The sequence below is a fragment of the Scomber scombrus genome, chromosome 8 (assembly GCF_963691925.1).
Source record: "Scomber scombrus chromosome 8, fScoSco1.1, whole genome shotgun sequence".
Lineage (NCBI taxonomy): Eukaryota > Metazoa > Chordata > Actinopteri > Scombriformes > Scombridae > Scomber > Scomber scombrus.
The window spans coordinates 32,306,789-32,326,505 of NC_084977.1; the positions used below are offsets into that span (position 1 = coordinate 32,306,789).

At 39.4% G+C, this 19,717-nt stretch overlaps 1 protein-coding gene across 1 annotated transcript; it reads right to left on the minus strand.

Moving 5' to 3' along the window:
• Window positions 1–3,019: 3,019 nt before the first annotated feature.
• Window positions 3,020–10,237, minus strand: LOC133985299 (uncharacterized). Its single transcript, XM_062424893.1, has 5 exons — window positions 10,142–10,237; window positions 3,575–3,833; window positions 3,427–3,450; window positions 3,261–3,332; window positions 3,020–3,171 (listed from the first exon to the last, which is right to left on the minus strand). Exons 1-5 carry the CDS (start codon window positions 10,235–10,237, stop codon window positions 3,020–3,022), a joined length of 603 nt encoding a protein of 200 aa, XP_062280877.1.
• Window positions 10,238–19,717: the final 9,480 nt, after the last annotated feature.

Sequence of the window (19,717 nt, forward strand, 5' to 3'; positions counted from 1 at the left end):
GTGTTTGGGCTGCTATTGGATCCCAGCACCTCCACCCGTTACAGAGCCTGGCCACCCTAACTATGAACTTCATCAGAAAGGAAAGTCTGGAAGGGGCAAATAAAACCCCAGACAACATTCTTCTCTTATTGCAGCGCTACTTGGTTTCAGCTCTAAAAGACAGACATTTAAATGAACCATGACCGTGTTTATGGCATGGACCACAGATATCATGAGGACAATCATTCACCCAGAAAGTCATACGTTCCCCTGTGCATAGGTATTTTATTTTCCAAGTATTTACCAGTTAAGAGACATAGCATTGTCTAGGGAAGAAGTTTTCCAGCATGACAAAGCCCCCACTCCCATCTGCAAGCCTTGAGCCGAGCTCTGGGAAATAGCACAAATATTTTTGTTAGTAATGAGGATACACCTCCTTCACTACATGTTCAAATAGGTCATAATGGTGGGAACCTACCCTTTTAATCTGGCTGTCAATTGGCTTTTATTTTACGTTTTAGCTTGTTTTACTACTTAGATTATTATTTTTTTAAATTATATTTAATCATGATTGTTTTCTTCATTTTGTATGTCTTAGTTTACTTCATCACTTTTACCCTTTTAGTTGTTTTATTATTTCATTTTCCTCTTATCTTTTTTTCCCTTTTAATACCCCTGCTAGCATTTCTGTTGTTTTTAAAAATTATACCGTGACATTATTTTATTATTTTCTTTATATATGTCAAAGTGCAAAGAATAGTTACAAGAATAACGTCTCATCTCTAGAAAATAGGCTATAAAGGTAAGACATTTGCAATACTAAGTAAATAAATAGACAAGACTAAATTCAATAAAGGGCAATAAAAACACCCCATAAAAGATGGCTGATTCCACCACCATAGCCAGATCTACCATACGGCCGGTCTGTTCAAGTGCCAAATAAAAGGGGCGCTCCATGATGGGAGAAAGAAACAAAAGTGGACGATGTCATTCAGCCATTTTTTAAAGCAGGGAGGGGAGACAGACTTCCACTCTCTCAAGATAATAACCCTTTTTATCAACGATCATATCAAACATGAGGGCTTGTTGTAATGTAGAGGGGGAGAGTGAAAAAGCAACCCAATATCACAAAAAGACCATCAGGCTAACTAACTGTCTGTTGTCACTATGCAGCTTAAAAATGTACCATAGCACTTTTTAATTTAACTTTGCTTGTTGATTGTTTTAGCCATAAATACATCAGTAACTTTTGAGTTAAAGTAAAACACAGACAGGTATTGTTAAGTTTAGTCAGACTTTATTGGTTTGAGATTCATAAGTCGAGCATTTTTCTTTTCTTTGCTTCTTACCAAAGTGGCGTCTGTAGGCCAGAGCAAGTGGAGGGGTGCGAGGGGAGTTAAGTTAAGTATGTTACTGATGTGACCATGTGGCTATTTGGATGTTGGTAAGATTGAGTAACTGTATTGTTTACCTGTTAGTGCTAGTTCACTAGAGCCGAGGTGGTAGATTGTGGTAAATGTTACTGTCTTCCTCTCCAATGATCACCTGTCTGCTGTTGCATTTTGCTATTAAAAAGGGTTCTTTTGATTTGGCTAACGTGACTCTTCATGTCTTATCTCTGCATCTCAGCTCGTCCCACTGCAGAGGAGAGAGGAGCTACTCATGAAATACAGTACAGTGCAAAGGTCTAAGGCCACCACTGGCAGTAAAGAACACTTAAAAAGATGTGCACTCCTGTGTAGAGGAGGAGATGGCGGACTGCATTAGGAAAAATACACACATTCTTTACAACTTCTAAATGGCAGCTTCAGTTTCAGGTTTCTCAGCAGCAGCAGCAGGTATATTCAGGTGGACGGCTTCTTCTTCTTCTTCTTCTTCTTCTTCTTCTTCTTCTTCTTCTTCTTCTTCTTCTTCTTCTTCTTCTTCTTCTTCTTCTTCTTCTTCTTCTTCTTCTTCTTCTTCTTCTTCTTCTTCTTCACTCTGGACTTGATTTGATGACAGCATCAGATCACACCAGGTGGACAACTAAGACATAAGATCAGATATTCCTTTATTAGTCCCACAATGGGGAAATTTGCATTATTACAGCAGCAAGTGGGCAGTAAATAGAATATAAGAGCAGCAATAAGAAAAGAATAAAGAACAATAAATAAGAAATTAAATAAGCTGTCGAAGGGACAGATACAGGAAATCTTTCCTGCCTCATGCCATCACACTGGTCATAACTTACAGTCACTGCGCACTTTATTTTCTACACACATCGCACATTTACTTTGCTCCTTCCTCCTTCCCTTCCTTCTTCCTCCCTTCCATCTTTCCTTCCTTCCTTCCTTCCTCCCTCCTTTCCTTCCTTCTTCCTCCCTTCCTTCCCTCCCTCCTTCCTTCTTTCCTCCCTCCCTCCAACCTTCCTTCCTTCCTTCTTCCTCCCTTCCATCCTTCCTTCCTTCCTTCCCTCCTCCCTCCTTTCCTTCCTTCTTCCTCCCTTTCTTCCTCCTTTCCTTCCTTCTTCCTCCCTTCCATCCTTCCTTCCTTCCTTCTTCCTCCCTTCCATCCTTCCTTCCTTCCTTCTTCCTCCCTTCCATCCTTCCTTCCTCCCTTCCATCTTTCTTTCTTTCTTTCTAACTCCTTTCCATCCTTTCCTTCCTTCTTCCACCCTTCCATCCTTTCCATCCTTCTTCCTCCCTTCCATCCTTCCTTCTTTCTTCCTCCCTTCCTTCCTTCCTCCCTCCCTCCATCCTTCCTTCCTTCCCTCCCTCCCTCCTTCCTTCCTTCCCTCCTTCCTTCTTCCTCCCTTTCTTCCTCCTTTCCTTCTTCCTCCCTCCCTTCCTTCCTTCCTTCCTTCCTTCCTTCCTTCCTCCTTTCCTTCCTTCTTCCTCCCTTCCTTCCTTCCTTCCTTCCTTCCTCCTTTCCTTCCTTCTTTCTCCCTTCCTTCCTTGACTCTAGGACAACAGGAGGGTTAACTATAAACTTTATCGTAGCAGATGGCATCAGTGCACAGAAACAGTGCAAAATAATAGTTTGCTGCAGCCCTAAAAGTCTGTTAGTTTGGCTGAACATAAGATTTATTTACCTTTGCCATTGTCAGCAATTCAGAAGTTTTGCACCATTTCCTCCAGATGCAGTAAACCATCGGGGCAGCGATGAGGAGGAGGAGGAGGATGGGGATGAAGATCTGCCACCATTCCCAAGTACCTAACAGATTCAGAAGAAACAACAGAGATACATGAGAAAGGAAAAGTCCTGACACAACTGTTGTGACTGAAGGAGACCGAGCTGCTCACCTGGGTTGGTTCCTGCAGAGTCAGTACTTTGAATTGTGCTTAATGGAGATTCAGTAGCACTTTGAACAGTGGCTGAAAGAAAGAAAAGAGTGAGTATCGTTAAGATGTCTCACTCTGTCAAAGTAATCCTTTAATGACGACAGACAAAGATCTAAAAGACACTTACCATCACCAAGAAGCCAGGGACACTCTGCAGGAAACATAAAACAGATACTATCAGTCACCTGCTTCACTGTCTAACATCTCTAAAGAAGCAGCACACTGAATACACACCAAGACATTCATTACAGGAATAAAACTATCAGGCTTCTTACCGTCCTTTGAGATTTTGACGTAGGCTACTCCGGCCTCCATAGTGATCACCTTCTCTGTCAGGTTACGGCAGACAGCGTAGACGATCTGGTCCACACACACCAGGCAGCCGGAGTCAGGAGGGGAGATGGAGGAGCAGGTGGGGAGGGGTGTATGCTGATCACCTCTCTGCCACAGATTCACAGTGTCAAAGTGATCATCATACAACACAGAGGCATTCTCTGCCTGTGGATCAGATGAGCTGTAACAATGGAGGTTCATCTGGAGAAACAGGAGGAGAAAACAGGGAAAAGTCATGAGAAGTGTCTTTTATCATATCTGTTAAACTCAATTTTAAGTGATGCTCTCCTGACACCTTGACTGAAATGTTTATTATTGACAAATTATTCTAAACTATCAAATCCCTTTCATCATTCATCACAGAAAAAGGATCTCATCTCTGTCCCTGCATCCTGCTCCTGTCTCTGACTCAGTCTCATGCACCTAGATGTCAGGAGAGGTGGTGGACTGATCATTATTTAGTGAGCAGTATCTATTCTTTTACCTTTATAATCAGAACAAATGATACTGAATATAAATACTGAATGTAAATATAAGTCCTCAGCAGCAGGCCAACGATTGCTCCTCAAAGAGTAAATATTTGTCAATAACATGAGCTCATTTATAAATGAGTCAGCTCCTTCAATAAGACACTTTATATGTTCTTTATTCTGAACATTTATTGTGTCGATGATGGACCACCTTAAGCTGTGTGTGTGTGTGTGTGTGTGTGTGTGTGTGTGTGTGTGTGTGTGTGTGTGTGTGTGTGTGTGTGTGTGTGTGTGTGTTTTACATGTGGACTATAGTTTAAATTAATCCCCTGTTCCTAATTTAAATGTGATCATTGTTGAAAATTGTTGGGTGTGGGTGTGTGTGTTTAGTTTAGTTTATTTGGATCCCCATTAGCTGTTACCCAGGCAACAGCTACTCTTCCTGTGTGTGTGTGTGTGTGTGTGTGTGTGTGTGTGTGTGCATGTCTGCATTCCAGCTAGATTCTATCTCACGCTGATTCATTTGTGATGTCATTGTTTCCTCTTATGCTTGACCTTTGACCTACTTGTCTCAGTTATATATATACATACACATAAAATTACCCCCCCCCCTCACACACACACACACACACACACACTTGTACTTATACACCACAGAGAATGAATTCTACTGTTTCATAGCACTTGTTGCAATGTTCCACCACATGTAACATTTCATTCATGCTATTCAGAAAACAAAAGCAAACAGGTGTGTGTGTGTGTGTGTGTGTGTGTGTGCGTACGTGCGTGTGTGTGCGTGCGTGTGTGTGTTTGTGTGTGAGAGTGGTCGGATGTGATGGGGCTTGCGGTGAGGACACAGACGGGGGATCACAGGTGTGCAGGTTAACTCTATCTCTCCATCTCTCTTTGCCTGACTAATAAATGATCTTTTAGAGTAACTGACCCATCTGTTGATACATGAGCAGCACACACAGCCTATAGAAAAGATCAGTCTACTTTGTAAAGGGACTTAAACAGGTTTTCATAGTTTTTACAGTTTCGATCGATCTAATAAGCGGCAACACAGAGCTTTGCTCTCGCACGCGCTGCATTTATAGTTACACAAACACACACGCGCTGTCACTCTAGTGCGCGCTCTTGCTCGTTCACTCCAGATTCCGGGAGAATAGTCTAATTTGCGGGCGTTCTGGAGACGCTATCAATATGCGGGAGACTGCCGCGCACGGGGGGGGGGGGGGGCACATCGCCGATGGCTGTCAGGCATCGGACCAACCCTACTTGATACCACATTAAAATCTACACACAGCGGGAAAAAGGAGACTCACCTCGGTGAAGCGATGGAGCGGGTTCAGTCCGCAACAGCAGCAGCAGTGTTGTAAATCATGTGCAGGACACACATCGTCTCTCACCCCTGCAACCAACTTCCTGCGTTGCAACCTCAGCAGTGTTTTTTGTTTTTTTTTTTATCTCAGAGAAGATTCCCTCCTCGGCAACTCTTATCTTCTCTGTCAGTCATGATGTAAAGATTTGTGTGCAGGACTTGTCTTTTTTGCAATATGCATTATTATGCATTATCCCAGTCAGTTATGTATTATTGCATTGTAATACTGCTTCGATGCATAGACGTCATAGACAGAGGAACCACAAACGGAAACAGTCTGAAGGGCAGCAGGAAACGAATAATAAACACCCATAGAAGTGTTTCTAAATTGGTTTCCAGCTTTAAACATTCAAATCTTGGTTAAATTCAGCCGTCTATCTGATCTGACACTAAAACACACTAAACAGAGATAATATTTTCCACTCACTGATACAAATCAGACATTCATGCCTCCAGAATGAGGTTTAATGTTGCAATGAACATGCATACATCCCACTGATCAGATGTATTATTATTAGTAGTAGGCCTATATCAAATTCCAACAAGTGCTTTTACATAAAACATAAAATGCATCAAGACAGAATATAAAAGCAACATGTGGCAAAATAAAAAGACATTTAAATACAATCAAAAGTTTTAACTTGGAAATAAAATGAAGCTAAAATAGAGACAGATCCCCAGATTGTAAAGCTCTGTGATGTTTGGTTTGTGGCTTCAGTAGGAGTACAAACTAAGTGTGTGTGAAACCTAAAGTGAGACCACCTTACTGTCTGTGTATGAGATGAGTTTCCTGTGTGTCAAAAACAAAAAGAAACGGCCTGTGTGTGCAGATTTGCTCTTTTGCTCATAGACATAGGCATAGACAGAGGAACCACACATGGAAACAGTCTGAATGGCAGCAGGAAGACAGCAGAGTTCATACTTCCCCTGGGAGTGAAACGAATAATAAAAGTGTCATGATAGATAGAAAAGTAGTTAGTGAGTTTAGTTCAGAGCTTCATTGTCCCTCAAGGGGAAAACTTGGTTTGCAGTGACAGCACAAAATAACGGAAGGATAGACATATAGATAGATAGATAGGTAGGTAGGTAGATAGGTAGATAGGTAGATAGATAGATAGATAGATAGATAGATAGATAGATAGATAGATAGATAGATAGATAGATAGGTAGATAGATAGATAGATAGATAGATAGATAGATAGATAGATAGATAGATAGATAGATAGATAGATAGATAGATAGATAGATAGATAGATAGATAGATAGATAGATAGATAGATTGACGGACGGACGGAACGACAGACGGACGGACGGACAGAAATGATACTGATCCTAACCGGCCTGATGAGCTGAACAACTTTTACTGTAGGTTTGAAACCACGAATAGCTCACACCTTTCTACTGCTAACCCATCCGAACCTACTGCTCCACCATTTTTAATCAGAGAGCATGAGGTTAGAAACCTGTTACGCAGAAAAAACAGTAGAAAGGCAGCTAGCCCCGACCACATTTCATCTGCTAGTCTTAAATACTGTGCATAAGAATTGGCTCCTGTTTTGACTGATACTTATAACTGCTTTCTTACTCAGCAAAAGGTTCAAGAGAAACCCAATCCAAGCTGTCTGAATGACTACGGACCTGTGGCTTTAACATCTGTCCAGTATTACTCCAGAACCATATCAGTTTGCATACCGAGCTAACAGGTCTGTTGATGATGCTGTTTCTCTGTGTTTACAGTCTATTCTGCAACACCTAGAGGGTCCTGGTAACCATGCAAGAGTTCTTTTTATCAATATCATTGTCAATGTCATCTTTATTTATATAGTACATTTAAAACAGCCAATGGCCTACCAAAGTGCTTTACAGTAAAATAAGCAGAAACAATAAAACAAACAAACAATAAAAACAATAAAAAACAAAATAATATAGAGAAATAAAACAGATAAAAGACCAAATAAAAGCGGCTATACTTCGCCAAAGGCCAAAGTGAACAAGTGGGTTTTAAGCAGTGTTTTAAAGTGGAGAGGCTGTTTGCAGTCCGTACAGTAAAAGGTCATGCGTTCCACAGAGTGGGAGCCGCAACTGCAAAGGCTCGATCTCCTCTAGTTTTTAAGAAGGATCGAGGAACGTCCAAGACCACCTGATTAGCTGACCTAAGGGCTCTGGAGGGCTGATGCAGTTTAATAAGGTCAGACAGGTATTCTGGGGCCAGCCCATTCAGAGACTTAAAAACAAATAAAATAATCTTGAAATCAATCCTGAACCTTACCGGAAGCCAGTGAAGAGAAGAGAGCACCGGAGTTATGTGCTCTCGTTTCTTCCAGTTAGGAGACGAGCTGCTGCGTTTTGAACCAGCTGCAGGCGGTTAAGCTCTGACTGGTCAATGCCGACATACAGGGAGTTGCAGTAGTCTAAGCGAGATGTAATGAAAGCATAGATAACTTTTTCAAGATCTTTCTGGCTTAGATAGGGTTTAACTTTGGCTATAGAAGCCTCAGCTGAAAAAAGCTAGACTTGACCACTGAGCTGACCTGTTTGTCTAATTTGAAAGCACCATCAATAGTCACACCAAGATTCCTGGCGTGGGATCCTGTGTAAGGTGTAGTCTCTAATTATTTCTAAGTATTTCGTTGTTTGAAAAATGTTGAAGTTACAAAAAGACTCAGTCAAAAATCACCAGGAGTCGTCCAGCTGAATGCAGTTAGAGTTTTATTGTCGACAGCAAAACCCGGAGTGTGTGTGTGTGTGTGGGTGGTCCACCACAACTGATCATCACAACTGAACCATGAGCATGAAACTATTACTAACAACATCATCATCTTAGATATGTGTGTGTGTGTGTGTGTGTGTGTGTGTGTGTCTGTGTGTGTGTGTGTCTGTGTGTGTGTGTGTGTGTGTGTGTGTGTGTGTGTGTGTGTGGTCCACCACAACTGATCTAACAGCACTTTAGTGTGAGAGTTTTAGTGCAGAAAATAAAGTTCATTGTTTTTGCTGTAATAAGTGTTGTTTATTCACCACTGCAGCTGTTTTTTGGTGTCTTGTAAATCCGTGTAGGCTGAACACTTCATCATGAGCATGAAACTATTACTAACAACATCATCTTAGATATGAATATAATTATAAAGAGTAGAAATAAATAAAACATAAACATCCTTCAGATGGAGGACAGAGAGATTTCAACTCCTCCATCTTTTGGTTAGATGTGTATGTGTTTGGGGCGGCTGTGGCTCAGGAGGTAGAGCGGTTGCCTCCAATTGAAAGATTGACGGTTCGATTCCCGGCTCCTCCAGTCTACATGTCGATGTGTCTTTGGGCAAGACACTTAACCCCTAATTGCTCCCGTTGCTGTGCCAACGGTGTATGAATGTGTGTGAATGAGGTGAATGAGTTGTAGTGTAAAGCGCTTTGAGTGGTCGAAAAGACTAGAAAGGCGCTGTATAAGTACAGTCCATTTCCATTTACCATGTGAATCTTAATTTATCCTCTTTCCTTACTCCAATAGATGCTTTAGGTTTTTCCAGTTTCATGGTCCGTTATCTACCTGCAGAAGTGAGCTCGCTATAATGACGAGATTAAATCGTGTCCTTTCTGTAAATTTACAGAACATCCAGATTGCCAGTCCGCCCCTAAATATCAAATACCACATGGACCAGTCACAATCATCATGTATACTTCAGGGACCCGTACAAACAGAATATTCTCTGAGAGTAGTACAAACTGCACCTTTAACCTTTACAAACTGTGAGCTGTAAAACCACCATGTACACATTTCTTCTAGGTGGACTTTTCCTAATGTGATCCTGAATATACAAAAATGCATTTTTTTTTCTTTTTAATTTTGAGCAGCTGATACACATTTTTATATATGCAAAATCCAAATTTGACCTATATTGTTGTATTCTTCATATCCTATGACATCCGTTCTCCTGGAGCATAAAATAGTGAAAATAGTCTTTTTTCTCCCATAAATAAATAAAACACAGTTTGCTCTTTGACAGCTTCAATCAGGATTAATCAACTATTTATTAATGACTTTATGAAGGTGAAATGGTGTCGAGACTACTTATGAGTCAGAATATGAACAGTATGTAAAAGGTTAAGCATTGTGTGACTTTAGCTTCCTCCCTCTCAATATAACACAAAAACCACCAACCTCATAGTGTGTGACTACTCGCCTCTGATGTGGACGATTGTCACAAGTGCAACAAGACGTATTTGAAACATCTTGTGAACAGAGTGTGACCTGATACGTGAGGCTTTAATCAATCTACAGTCTTTGAGGGACAGTTAAATTACACTAAGAGACCACAGACAGCCAGCGGAAATCAATCAACTCATTTATTAAACAGCAAGCAAAGCCAACAAATCATACATAATACATTTTTTATATTCCATACATACATATACATCACCCAAATGTTTTACTTCATTATTAGAAAGTTAAAGACTTGATTATGCATTGATTTACTCTAAAATACAAGAAAGAAAAAAGAGCCTAATCAGTCAGTAATGGCAGAAATGTTGAGTATCTTCAGATTTAGAAGAACAATCAACAGTGTTCAACTAAACTGACAAAACTCATAACATACATTTCATTCTGCTGCCATCAACTGACCAAAAAAACTAAACAAAATTATAAGAAAATAAAAACAACGTACAGCAGAATTAAAGTGGGAAGTTGTCCAGGAGCCCTGAGAGCCACACGTGAACTGAACTGTGTACAAGCACGCGTGTACGTTCATTTCAGTCCTCATCTCGCATGTGAAAGAGGATAAATCTCTTATTTATTATGACTTATATAGAAATAAGTTATGAAATTCTTCGCTTCCACAGCGGAAGAACGATTACTCTGTCGATCTGCAAGAAGCTAGAGTGACAGAAAGTCCTTTTTCTTCTTTTTTTTAACAAGCTTATTTATCCACTCCTGAGTTTATTGACCTTAGGACAATAACCAGGCTAACCAGGCTAAAAACCAGGCTAACCAGGCTAAAAACCAGGCTAACCAGGCTAACAACCAGGCTAATAACCAGGCTAACAAGGCTAAAAACCAGGCTAACCAGGCTAACAACCAAGCTAATAACCAAGCTAATAACCAGGCTAATAACCAGGATTTAGGGATTGAAGCTTATTGAAACTTTTAGCTGAAAGCCCTGATACACCAAGCCAACCACATTTGTAAAAGCAAATTTCCAAGTAAATATGTCTCCTAAGAGCTGTAGAGGCTAAAATTAAAAATATTAAAGGACCTTTGTGTATGATTTAGTGACATCTAGTGGTGAGGTTGAAGACTGCACCCAACTGAATGATTATGCTTATTTTCAGGTGATTTATACACGAATGAAAACATACATGTTATATTCCATTTCTCATCCAAGTCTGTTGTGTTAGATGCTACAAACTGCACCTTTAAAATAATAATAACTGATGTCATATATGGGGGGATTTGTTGAAAAAGGTTCGATTTTTTTCTGCAATTGTCCTCCAATTGCATTCGTTTTGATTCCCTTGTGAAACAGAAGCACCAACAGTTTGTTTTCAGGCTCTTCAGTGAGCAGATTACTGTCATGTTTCTGCAGTCAGCTGATTTCTTCTGAACCGTGTTTGGTTTGGGAACGCCTGCAACCACTGCAGGGCTTCAACACCGGGCCTGATCCAGCATACTAATGAGATAATAAGCTGATAATAAGCCGATAATATGCTCATAATCAGGTGATAATAAACTGACAATAAGCTGCTAATGAGGTGATAAGTGACAGATACACACTGTGCACAACTGATCTGTTGATATACTTTCTAAAGTTATAACAACGAGGTGATGACGATAATAACATCTGCACTGGGAATAAGGTGATACATGTCATATTGTATACTGACATTGTATTTTCTGTATTTTTATACTAAATTTACATCAATTGTTGGCGATTTCTCTCTTTGACTTTAGTCTTTTTTTGGTTGATCTGCGTTAAAAGGCTGTTCCACTAACGCTGCCTCATCCTGAACCTAAACCTACATAGACTGATTCAATGTTAAAAGCTATTAAACATTAAAAAGAGAAATCCAATATTTAAATATCCTGCCTTCAGTCAAAAGTTTTCTTTAACTTCTGATTCTTTTTTCCCCCAAATTTGATTACAACATACTCTAAAAACTATCCATCGGTCATTTAAGCAGCTTGGTTACTGTAATTATAATTGGAGATAAGAGAGATATGATTTCTATTTATTACATTATATACAGAAATCATCTTCTGTCTAAATGAGGTCCAGAAGAAATCCGATGACTGATCTGCTGCATGTATAATGTTGATTTACAGTAATCTGGTTACTGAAGTGAATGTAAACCTAAAGTGCTTCACTCAAAAAAAAAGAAAAAGCCGATTATCACGGTCAACAGAATCCCATTGTTATCCCATTGATTGGCTCGTTGGGTTCATAAAATGTCAGCAAACTTTGGAAAAACTGAAAATCACAGTTTCCCAAAGTCCTCAAATGTCTTTGTTTGTCTACAACTCAAAAAATATTCAGTTTACTGTCATAGAGGACTAAACAAATAATAATAATCACATTTAAGAAGCTGGAATCAGAGAATTTAGACATTGTCTTGACTCTAAACCATTAAATCTCTTATTAAAACAGTTGGTGACTAATTGATTAACTCTTATAAGAATTTAACGAGCGACTGCGACTCGATATTGAATCATGTGTTCGAGCTTCAGGCTCATAATCAGAGTGGTGAGGTCAGCTTGGTGTGTCAGAGCACTGGATCTATGTAAGAACTTCAGCTGAGTGTCTGTCTGGAGTAAATATACAACCAGACAGACACAGAACTTGACTTTGACTGTTTGTAATAAAACAGTCAAAGTATACAACTGGACAACATACCGCACATCTGGCAGTGAGGTTAACGTCCAGTAAACGTCCGCTGGGAATAAGCGGAGACCCGTTCAGTTGCTATGAACTGAACCAGCAAACCGTGGAGCGAAGATAAAAATCCTCTTTTAATTCAGCCGAAAATACTCCTGAGCAGCTTTTTATAAACTCTGTGATATTTATGAGCCCAATCACAGAGATATAAACGATTCAAACTGCTCGGAGAAGTGTTGTTTATCAGTCTGTTCATTAAGATGTCAGACTGATATTTCACTTATCGGATGACTGAGAGGTTAAGAGTCTAAGAGGAAGCACTGAAGCGTGAGTGTGAGTGTTTCGATGAGTGTTTTTCTCAATGAACTTCACTCGTGTTAAAATGAGTTCATCAAAAACCACAATGAAAAACATCTGTCAGGCCTCAGCGCAGCTTTGGTTTGTATCATCTAGCGAGTGAAGTGAAAATAAAAGAGGAAGGAAACAGTCGGCAGGCGTAACTGATTCCTTATGTGTTGCAAAACTTAAACCAGCAGTGTGTTCATTAATTTTAATTCATTTCCCCCCACTATAAATACTAATTTGGCACTTCAAGACGAGACTTTACAGGTTTATCTACTGAGCTATATCCTGCTGCTGATTGGCTAATGATTGATTAAAAGTTCTGATGTTGTTGTTGATCTGTCTGTATCTATCTAATAAATAATTAAATAGATAAATACAGACAAATCTGTTCAAATAGTCGAATCGGCTTAAGTTGCAGAATTAATTAGACTTAAATTCAATATGTTCATCTGGATATTTTATGAGTCTTGCATTTAAAACAAATCTAAAATAGATGGAAAAGATATGCAAGTAAGTTTTAACGTAAACTATGAAAGTTAAAATGTCCACTTTTATGAAGGGGGGCCGGATCTGAATCATTAGTTTCAACACTTTATAATTGTATTTACAACATTTCTTAACGGCAAATTACAACAAATCAGTTCTTTAGTCACAGACCAGACCGAGGACTAAAGTCACTTTCTCCTTTTCCTCTGTGACCGCAGCTACGTGACCACAGAAGAAGACGCGCCGTAACCTAGCAACAACAACATCAGAAGTCACGGTATGATGACGATGGATCAGGTCTGTGAATAAAATTAAACCGCAAAAAAAAGCTGCTGGTTTTATTTTCTGTTTTTTTTTTTTCTGGTTAAAAAAAGCAAATTTGTTTTTTTTTTTATCTTTGCTAACTTTGAATATCGTAAAAAAATAAGTTTACAAAAAATCTGTTATATAAAAATTAAGGGTGAAGAATCAGGTCGTAAAGGCACCGTTTGTAATGAAAATGTTTTGTTTTTAAGTTTGTTTTTTGTATGAATGTCAGTAAAAAGCAAACAGGAAGGTTGCTTCTCTTTGGGCTCCTGGACTTTGTAAAAAAAAAACTTCCCTGAACATGTTTAAAACTCCTTCTGAAACAAACACAATAAACAAAATAAAAAATACAACGTATAAAAATATATACAAGAGAACTTATTATGTCTTCTTTTAGCTCTATTACTTCTTAAATGCATAATAGTAGCAATATATATAGTAATAGCATTTATGTCATTTGTTTTTACAGAATATTATTATTATTTTTATATAATATTAAGTTATCATAATAATAATTATTGTTCTTATAATAGTTTAGTTTAGTTTATTTGCACAAAAATAAAAGTCAGAGGAGAGAGATAAGAGATAATATTCAATAAGTGAAATAACAAAACCAGACTCTTTAATGCTCTGATTGATTTTTTTCTTTCGTTTTGTACTTAACTGTCCATTCACACTATGTCGTTGAGTGGAACCCCTTCTCCATTCTTAATTTGGTTATTCGCTGGATGGCATGAAAATCGCTCTCTGAGTTTGGGGAAGTATTTCTTGAAACACACAGCAGCACAGAGAAGGACAACAGCAACGATAACGACACACAGCCAAAATACCCAATGCTGTACACACACGTTGTGAAAGAGGCAGATCATGGTGGAGTTCACTGAAAGGAGACAAAAAGGAGATAGAAAAGTGTTAATATTGTTTAAACTTGTTAGTTGGTTTTGTTGATGCCGATAATGCCGACATGTTGTCCTATGATCCATCTCTACCTGGCAGAAACATTACAGTGCTGTGCAGAGGTTTGAGCAGGCGGGGAGTTCTGGTCCTCTGAAATGAGGCCAACCAGGAAGTAACTTAAAACTGCATTCTATCAAAAGGCCACCAGGGGGCGACCGTTTTGGTGTCAAAAGGACTTCCCTCTCTATACAAGTCAATGGAGAATTCACCAACTTCTCACTTGATTTCTAACCTCAGTAAACGTTTTCAAAATGTGTTTATGGTCTCAATCGCTAGTTTAAAGCCTTCTTCAATGCAGTATGATGTTCATTTGGGACATTTTGGCCTCCCTGATTTTATATGTGACGATAAAGCAGGGTATGCATTAGGGCGTGGCTACGTCGTGATTGACAGGTTGATTGGTTCACAGGTTCAGGAGGGCGATGTGTGTCTATGAGTGTCTCTATGTGTGTGTGTGTGTGTGTGTGTGTGTGTTACTGAGGGTAGATTAATTTTAATCTGCTGGTTGTTTAGACCCATGTTGCCAATTTACATTACACACACACACACACACACACACACACACACACACACACACACATACACACACACACGCACTATGTATTGTACTGTTTTTTGTTTTTGTTTTATGGTGTGAATTTGTTTGTCGACTGCTGTTGCAATAAAGACTTTCTAATCTGATCACACACACACACACACACACACACACACACACACACACACACACACACACACACACACACACAAACACACACACACACACACACACAGAGTGCTGTAGTGCTCTCTGCTTCCTGCCTCTCGATTAAACATTAAAACATTTATGATGTTACTTTGTTGATATTTAAAAACATCTGGTATTAATAGTGCTGCCGTTGGGCTTTAAGAGCAGTGAGCATGATCTGCACACACACACACACACAGTGCTGTAGTGTTTTCTGCTTCCTGCCTCAATAACCAAAACATCACCCACTTCCCCCTCTGACTGTTCGAGGTGTCAAGCTGATGGAGCATTTCTATCATCAAGCATAACTGCTTCACCCTTTCTGCACCTCTGTAAAAGGAAGGAAGGAAGGATGGATGGTTAGTGACTCACCGGTTGGGGGGTCGGGTCTCAAAGTCTGAAGAGAGCTGCAGTTAACTGGAATAACACAGAAAGAGAAAAGTGTTAGTAAATGTTCTGTTTCTATCATGTTGCAGCTTTCTGTGAAGCAGCGGAGGGAGAAGCACTCAGACTCTTTACTTAAGTTTAAAAGTGCAAATGCATCGATGGAAAAATCAAAACCACAAAAAAAGGAGAAGTGAGCATTAAGCCTGTTGACATGTGATACTTGATTAAACATTGTTACACACTGTTGGCACATTACGCAACATTCGGTTATATTTTTGTACTGAATCTGAAGCAGTATCATCTCATAGAAAGCACTGCTTCCCTTTGAATGAGGCCAGTTTATTTTGGACACAGTTCCTGATTTATAATGGCAATAAAACTAGAAACCATCACACACCAACTACTACTGCAGCTACTGTTGTTCAGCCTCAGAGATTCTTGGAAAGCTGCAGGTTTTTCTCACCACTGTGGACATGTATTTATTGTAAATGGTCTTCTCCTTCTCTGGAGTTAGACTGAGTCATGGTTATCAGGTTAATCTGCTGTGTTCACTTCTGTACTGTCGTTTTTTTCAAGGCTTTCTTAGAACAACACCTAGATGTAAGTGTGACTAGGTTGAAAGTTTCCCTTATGTGTTACCTACGGTTTTCAATGAATTAAGAAGGTGGTCGCAACGAGGGAAAAAAAATCCCCTTTAATCTTCTTTCTGATTTCACAAGACATTAAATACAAGATCTGAGTACTTTTTACACCACTGCAAAATCCAGTTCTTTTTCTTCTTTACATCCAATTCAGTACAAATAAAAATACTCTATTACAGTAAAAGTACTGCAGTATTATGAGTGATGTAGTATGCAGTATTACAGTAAAAGTACTGCAGTATTATGAGTGATGTAGTATGCAGTATTACAGTAAAAGTACTGCAGTATTATGAGTGATGCAGTATGCAGTATTACAGTAAAAGTACTGCAGTACTATGAGCTTGATGTAGTTAAAGTATAGCAGTACAGTACAGTACAGTATAAACCACGTGTAGTGCTGTGGTTTTAATGTATTGCACTGTATGAATACAGGTATGTATGTATGAAATCTGTAGGTTAATTTGTCACTTCTGATAAGCACTTCACACTTGTCTTATATGATTGTGTTAACTCTGATAACTCTGGTGCAGTTACATGTGTATTTATTGACACCTGTGTCCATTAATGTGCAATGTCCCTTTTAAATAAAAAAAGAAAGAAAAGAAAGAAAGAAAAGTATAAAGTAAAAAGTATAAGTACAGTATGAGTAAAGTGTGAAGTATAAAATAGCCGAAAACAAAACCACTGAAGTATAAAGTAGTTTCCACACCACATGTGTTTTTATTATCTGTATTATCTGCTGAAAGAGAAGCCACATCCTTCTTACAGGAAGAAGAAGATTTTCATTATTTTGCAATTGAGGTTTTCATGCAACACTCACCAGTGCAGGTCATCTCCTCCAGAAACTGAAATGAATAAAAACACAGATAAAGAAACTATAAATAGATTTCCATGAAAGCAAAGTCTGCATTTCTGCAAAGCTAACTGAGGTTCATTACTGACAGGAAACCAAAAGTTTGGTTTAAAGCTGTTTTAGGGGGGTTTCTTTAACTTAGAGCACGTTTGCCAGTCAGCAACATGTGATACACTAACAGCTGCTTTTCATGTATTATTTCATTGAATTCAACATATTTCTCTGTTTCTCAATGTTGGTGTGTTTAAGGTCTGTGATGATGCGACTGCTGTATAATGTTAAATCAAAGTCAAAGTCAAAGTCGGCTTTATTGTCAATTTCTTCACATGTACTAGAGATACAAAGGAATCGAGAAGACGTGTCTCACCATCCCACGGTTAAACAGATAAAGTGCACAGGCACAACAGATAAGACATATGTTTCCTAACACTAAAGAGTAAACATTGAAGTGCACAACAGATAAGACATTTACTAATAATATAAAAAAAATAAAAATAAAAAATAGAATAGATAGACAGTAAGATAAAATAAGATTTTGGAGTCTACTTTTGTATATGTAGGAAGTAGCAGCAAAAAGTTCTGTAAGATGTTTTTTTTTTTAACAGATACAGTGCAAAAAGAACAGTCAGTAAATAGCAGCAATTTCAGTCTGTGGGGGGTGGGGGTGGGGTGGGGGGGGGGTGGGGGGATTCAGCTTTCTGACAGCCTGGTGTATGAAACTGTTTCTGAGTCTTTCGGTGAGGCCACGGAGGCTCCTATACCTATATAAATGTTGCGATGTGGTTACGGAGTAGTCACGGGCTTAAACTGGGGAAATTTGGTGGGTCCCATATGGTTCCAGTAACGTGGGCCTCACATTTGAAGCCTACGTGGGCCGACTTTATGAGCCTGATAAAGGGATGTAAGTGGGCTAAGCAAGCATGGGACAGCAACAGCAACAGACTGCCGGCCACTGATTAGTCATGAGCCGTCCCACACAAGAATCAAACCCAGCATTTTTAAATACCAACAACAGCGTTACAGCGATTCGTTTCTCTTCTCTTGCTTTGTGTGTGACATAAAGCCTCATACAGCAGCAAGTACACCATATGACGTAATTACTATAGTAATGGAAAAGGTCGTTCCTGGTACCAAACCGAGCCGAGTCGAGTAGTGCTAGAACTGTATAGTGGAAAAGCGCAATTAATGGGCCCCATTTAAGGTCCATTCTGATCCCATTTAAACCCCATCTGGGCAAACATATGAGTCTCACCCATTTGGGCTCCACCTGAAACCCAGTCAGAACCCACTTGAAGCCCATGTGGGCAAACACAGGTGGGGTAACCATGGTAACTGCAGACAAACCCACGTGGGACCCACATTACAGCCCAAATGTAACCCTTATGGGCCCACATGGGCTCGCTGGCTGAGGTGTGTTGTTTGGATAATTAACGGCTCTTTACCTCGTCACACTCCTCGGTGTATTTCAGGAAATCCTCGCAGAGTTTCAGGATGACGCCGTCCTTCATTAACTTCTGGACACGTGTTGAGTTAAAGTCTGAGTTTCGAGTGATGACCGTCGCCTGGAACAAAAAATGAGTTAAAGTTAAACTCTTCCATTTCACTTCACCTAAAATAACAAATGATAAATGTATGTATGTGAGTGTGTATGTATTTATGTGTATGTGAATGTATGTGTGTGTGTGTTGCTGCAGGTTTAATTTTCCAACTGGCTGATTAACCCATTTTGCATGCAAGTTACACACACGCACACACACATACACACTCACACACACACACACACACACACACACACACACACACACACACACACACACACACACACACACACACACACACACACACACACACACACGCACACACACACACACATACACACACACACACTCACACACTCACACACAGCCTTTTAAATGACTGTTAAAATGTAATTCTGTATTTATTTTGTTGTTGTATTTATTTATTTATTTATTTGGGATAATAAAGATACCTTGAACCTTAAAGGCAGAATCTATAGCAGAGCTGTTTTGTAGTATTTAATGACTCCATAATGTTGTAAAGTCTTGCCAGCAGAGAGGGAGAGAGGACCAGCTAGTTCACGTCAAAGGGCCACGTGGCTGCAGGAGCACACTCCTCACTCATTTAATCAGCTGATCTCACTATGCATGTGTGCTCCTGCAGCCACATGGCCCTTTGACGTGAACTAGCTGGTCCTCTCTCTGCCTGCATCAGGTGATCAGATGGGGGTTTCCATATACATTACATCACACTATTCATAGAAAAAAAAAATAGTTGGAATTGTTGGGGGTTTCCAGGCTCACTATTAAAAATTGCTCAATCAGCAAACAAGGGGCACAACATGTTTTTAAACTATGATCATTGCCTCACCCTTCCTGTCCTGGACATCACTGGACCTGTTTACAGAGGTACTTCCTCCTCCTGATCAGATTTCTTGTAAATGCCTGTGCTCTTGGTTGCTAAGGTGGTTGCTAAGGTATTTTCAATGTTTTGATGACTCGTGGATTAAAGAAGTGCTGAGCTGTTAAAGAGACAGAGGCTGAACTGAGCGGCTGAATAAAGGACCAGTAGAAGATAAATGAGGAGTTTTTAACTGGAAATCATGTAAAGATAGAGAAAGTACAAAACTCAACAAAATATACAAACTTAAGTCG

Bases quoted from the DNA above. Each gene is read 5' to 3' on its own strand.
- LOC133985299 (XM_062424893.1), bottom strand. From the start codon at position 10,237: ATGAGGACTGAAATGAACGTACACGCGTGCTTGTACACAGTTCAGTTC. The intron at 3,834-10,141 runs GTACGTTGTTTT...CTGTTTCTCCAG, and splicing joins CTTCCCACTTTAATTCTGCT to ATGAACCTCCATTGTTACAG. The intron at 3,172-3,260 runs GTGAGCAGCTCG...TGAATCTGTTAG, and splicing joins CTCTGCAGGAACCAACCCAG to GTACTTGGGAATGGTGGCAG.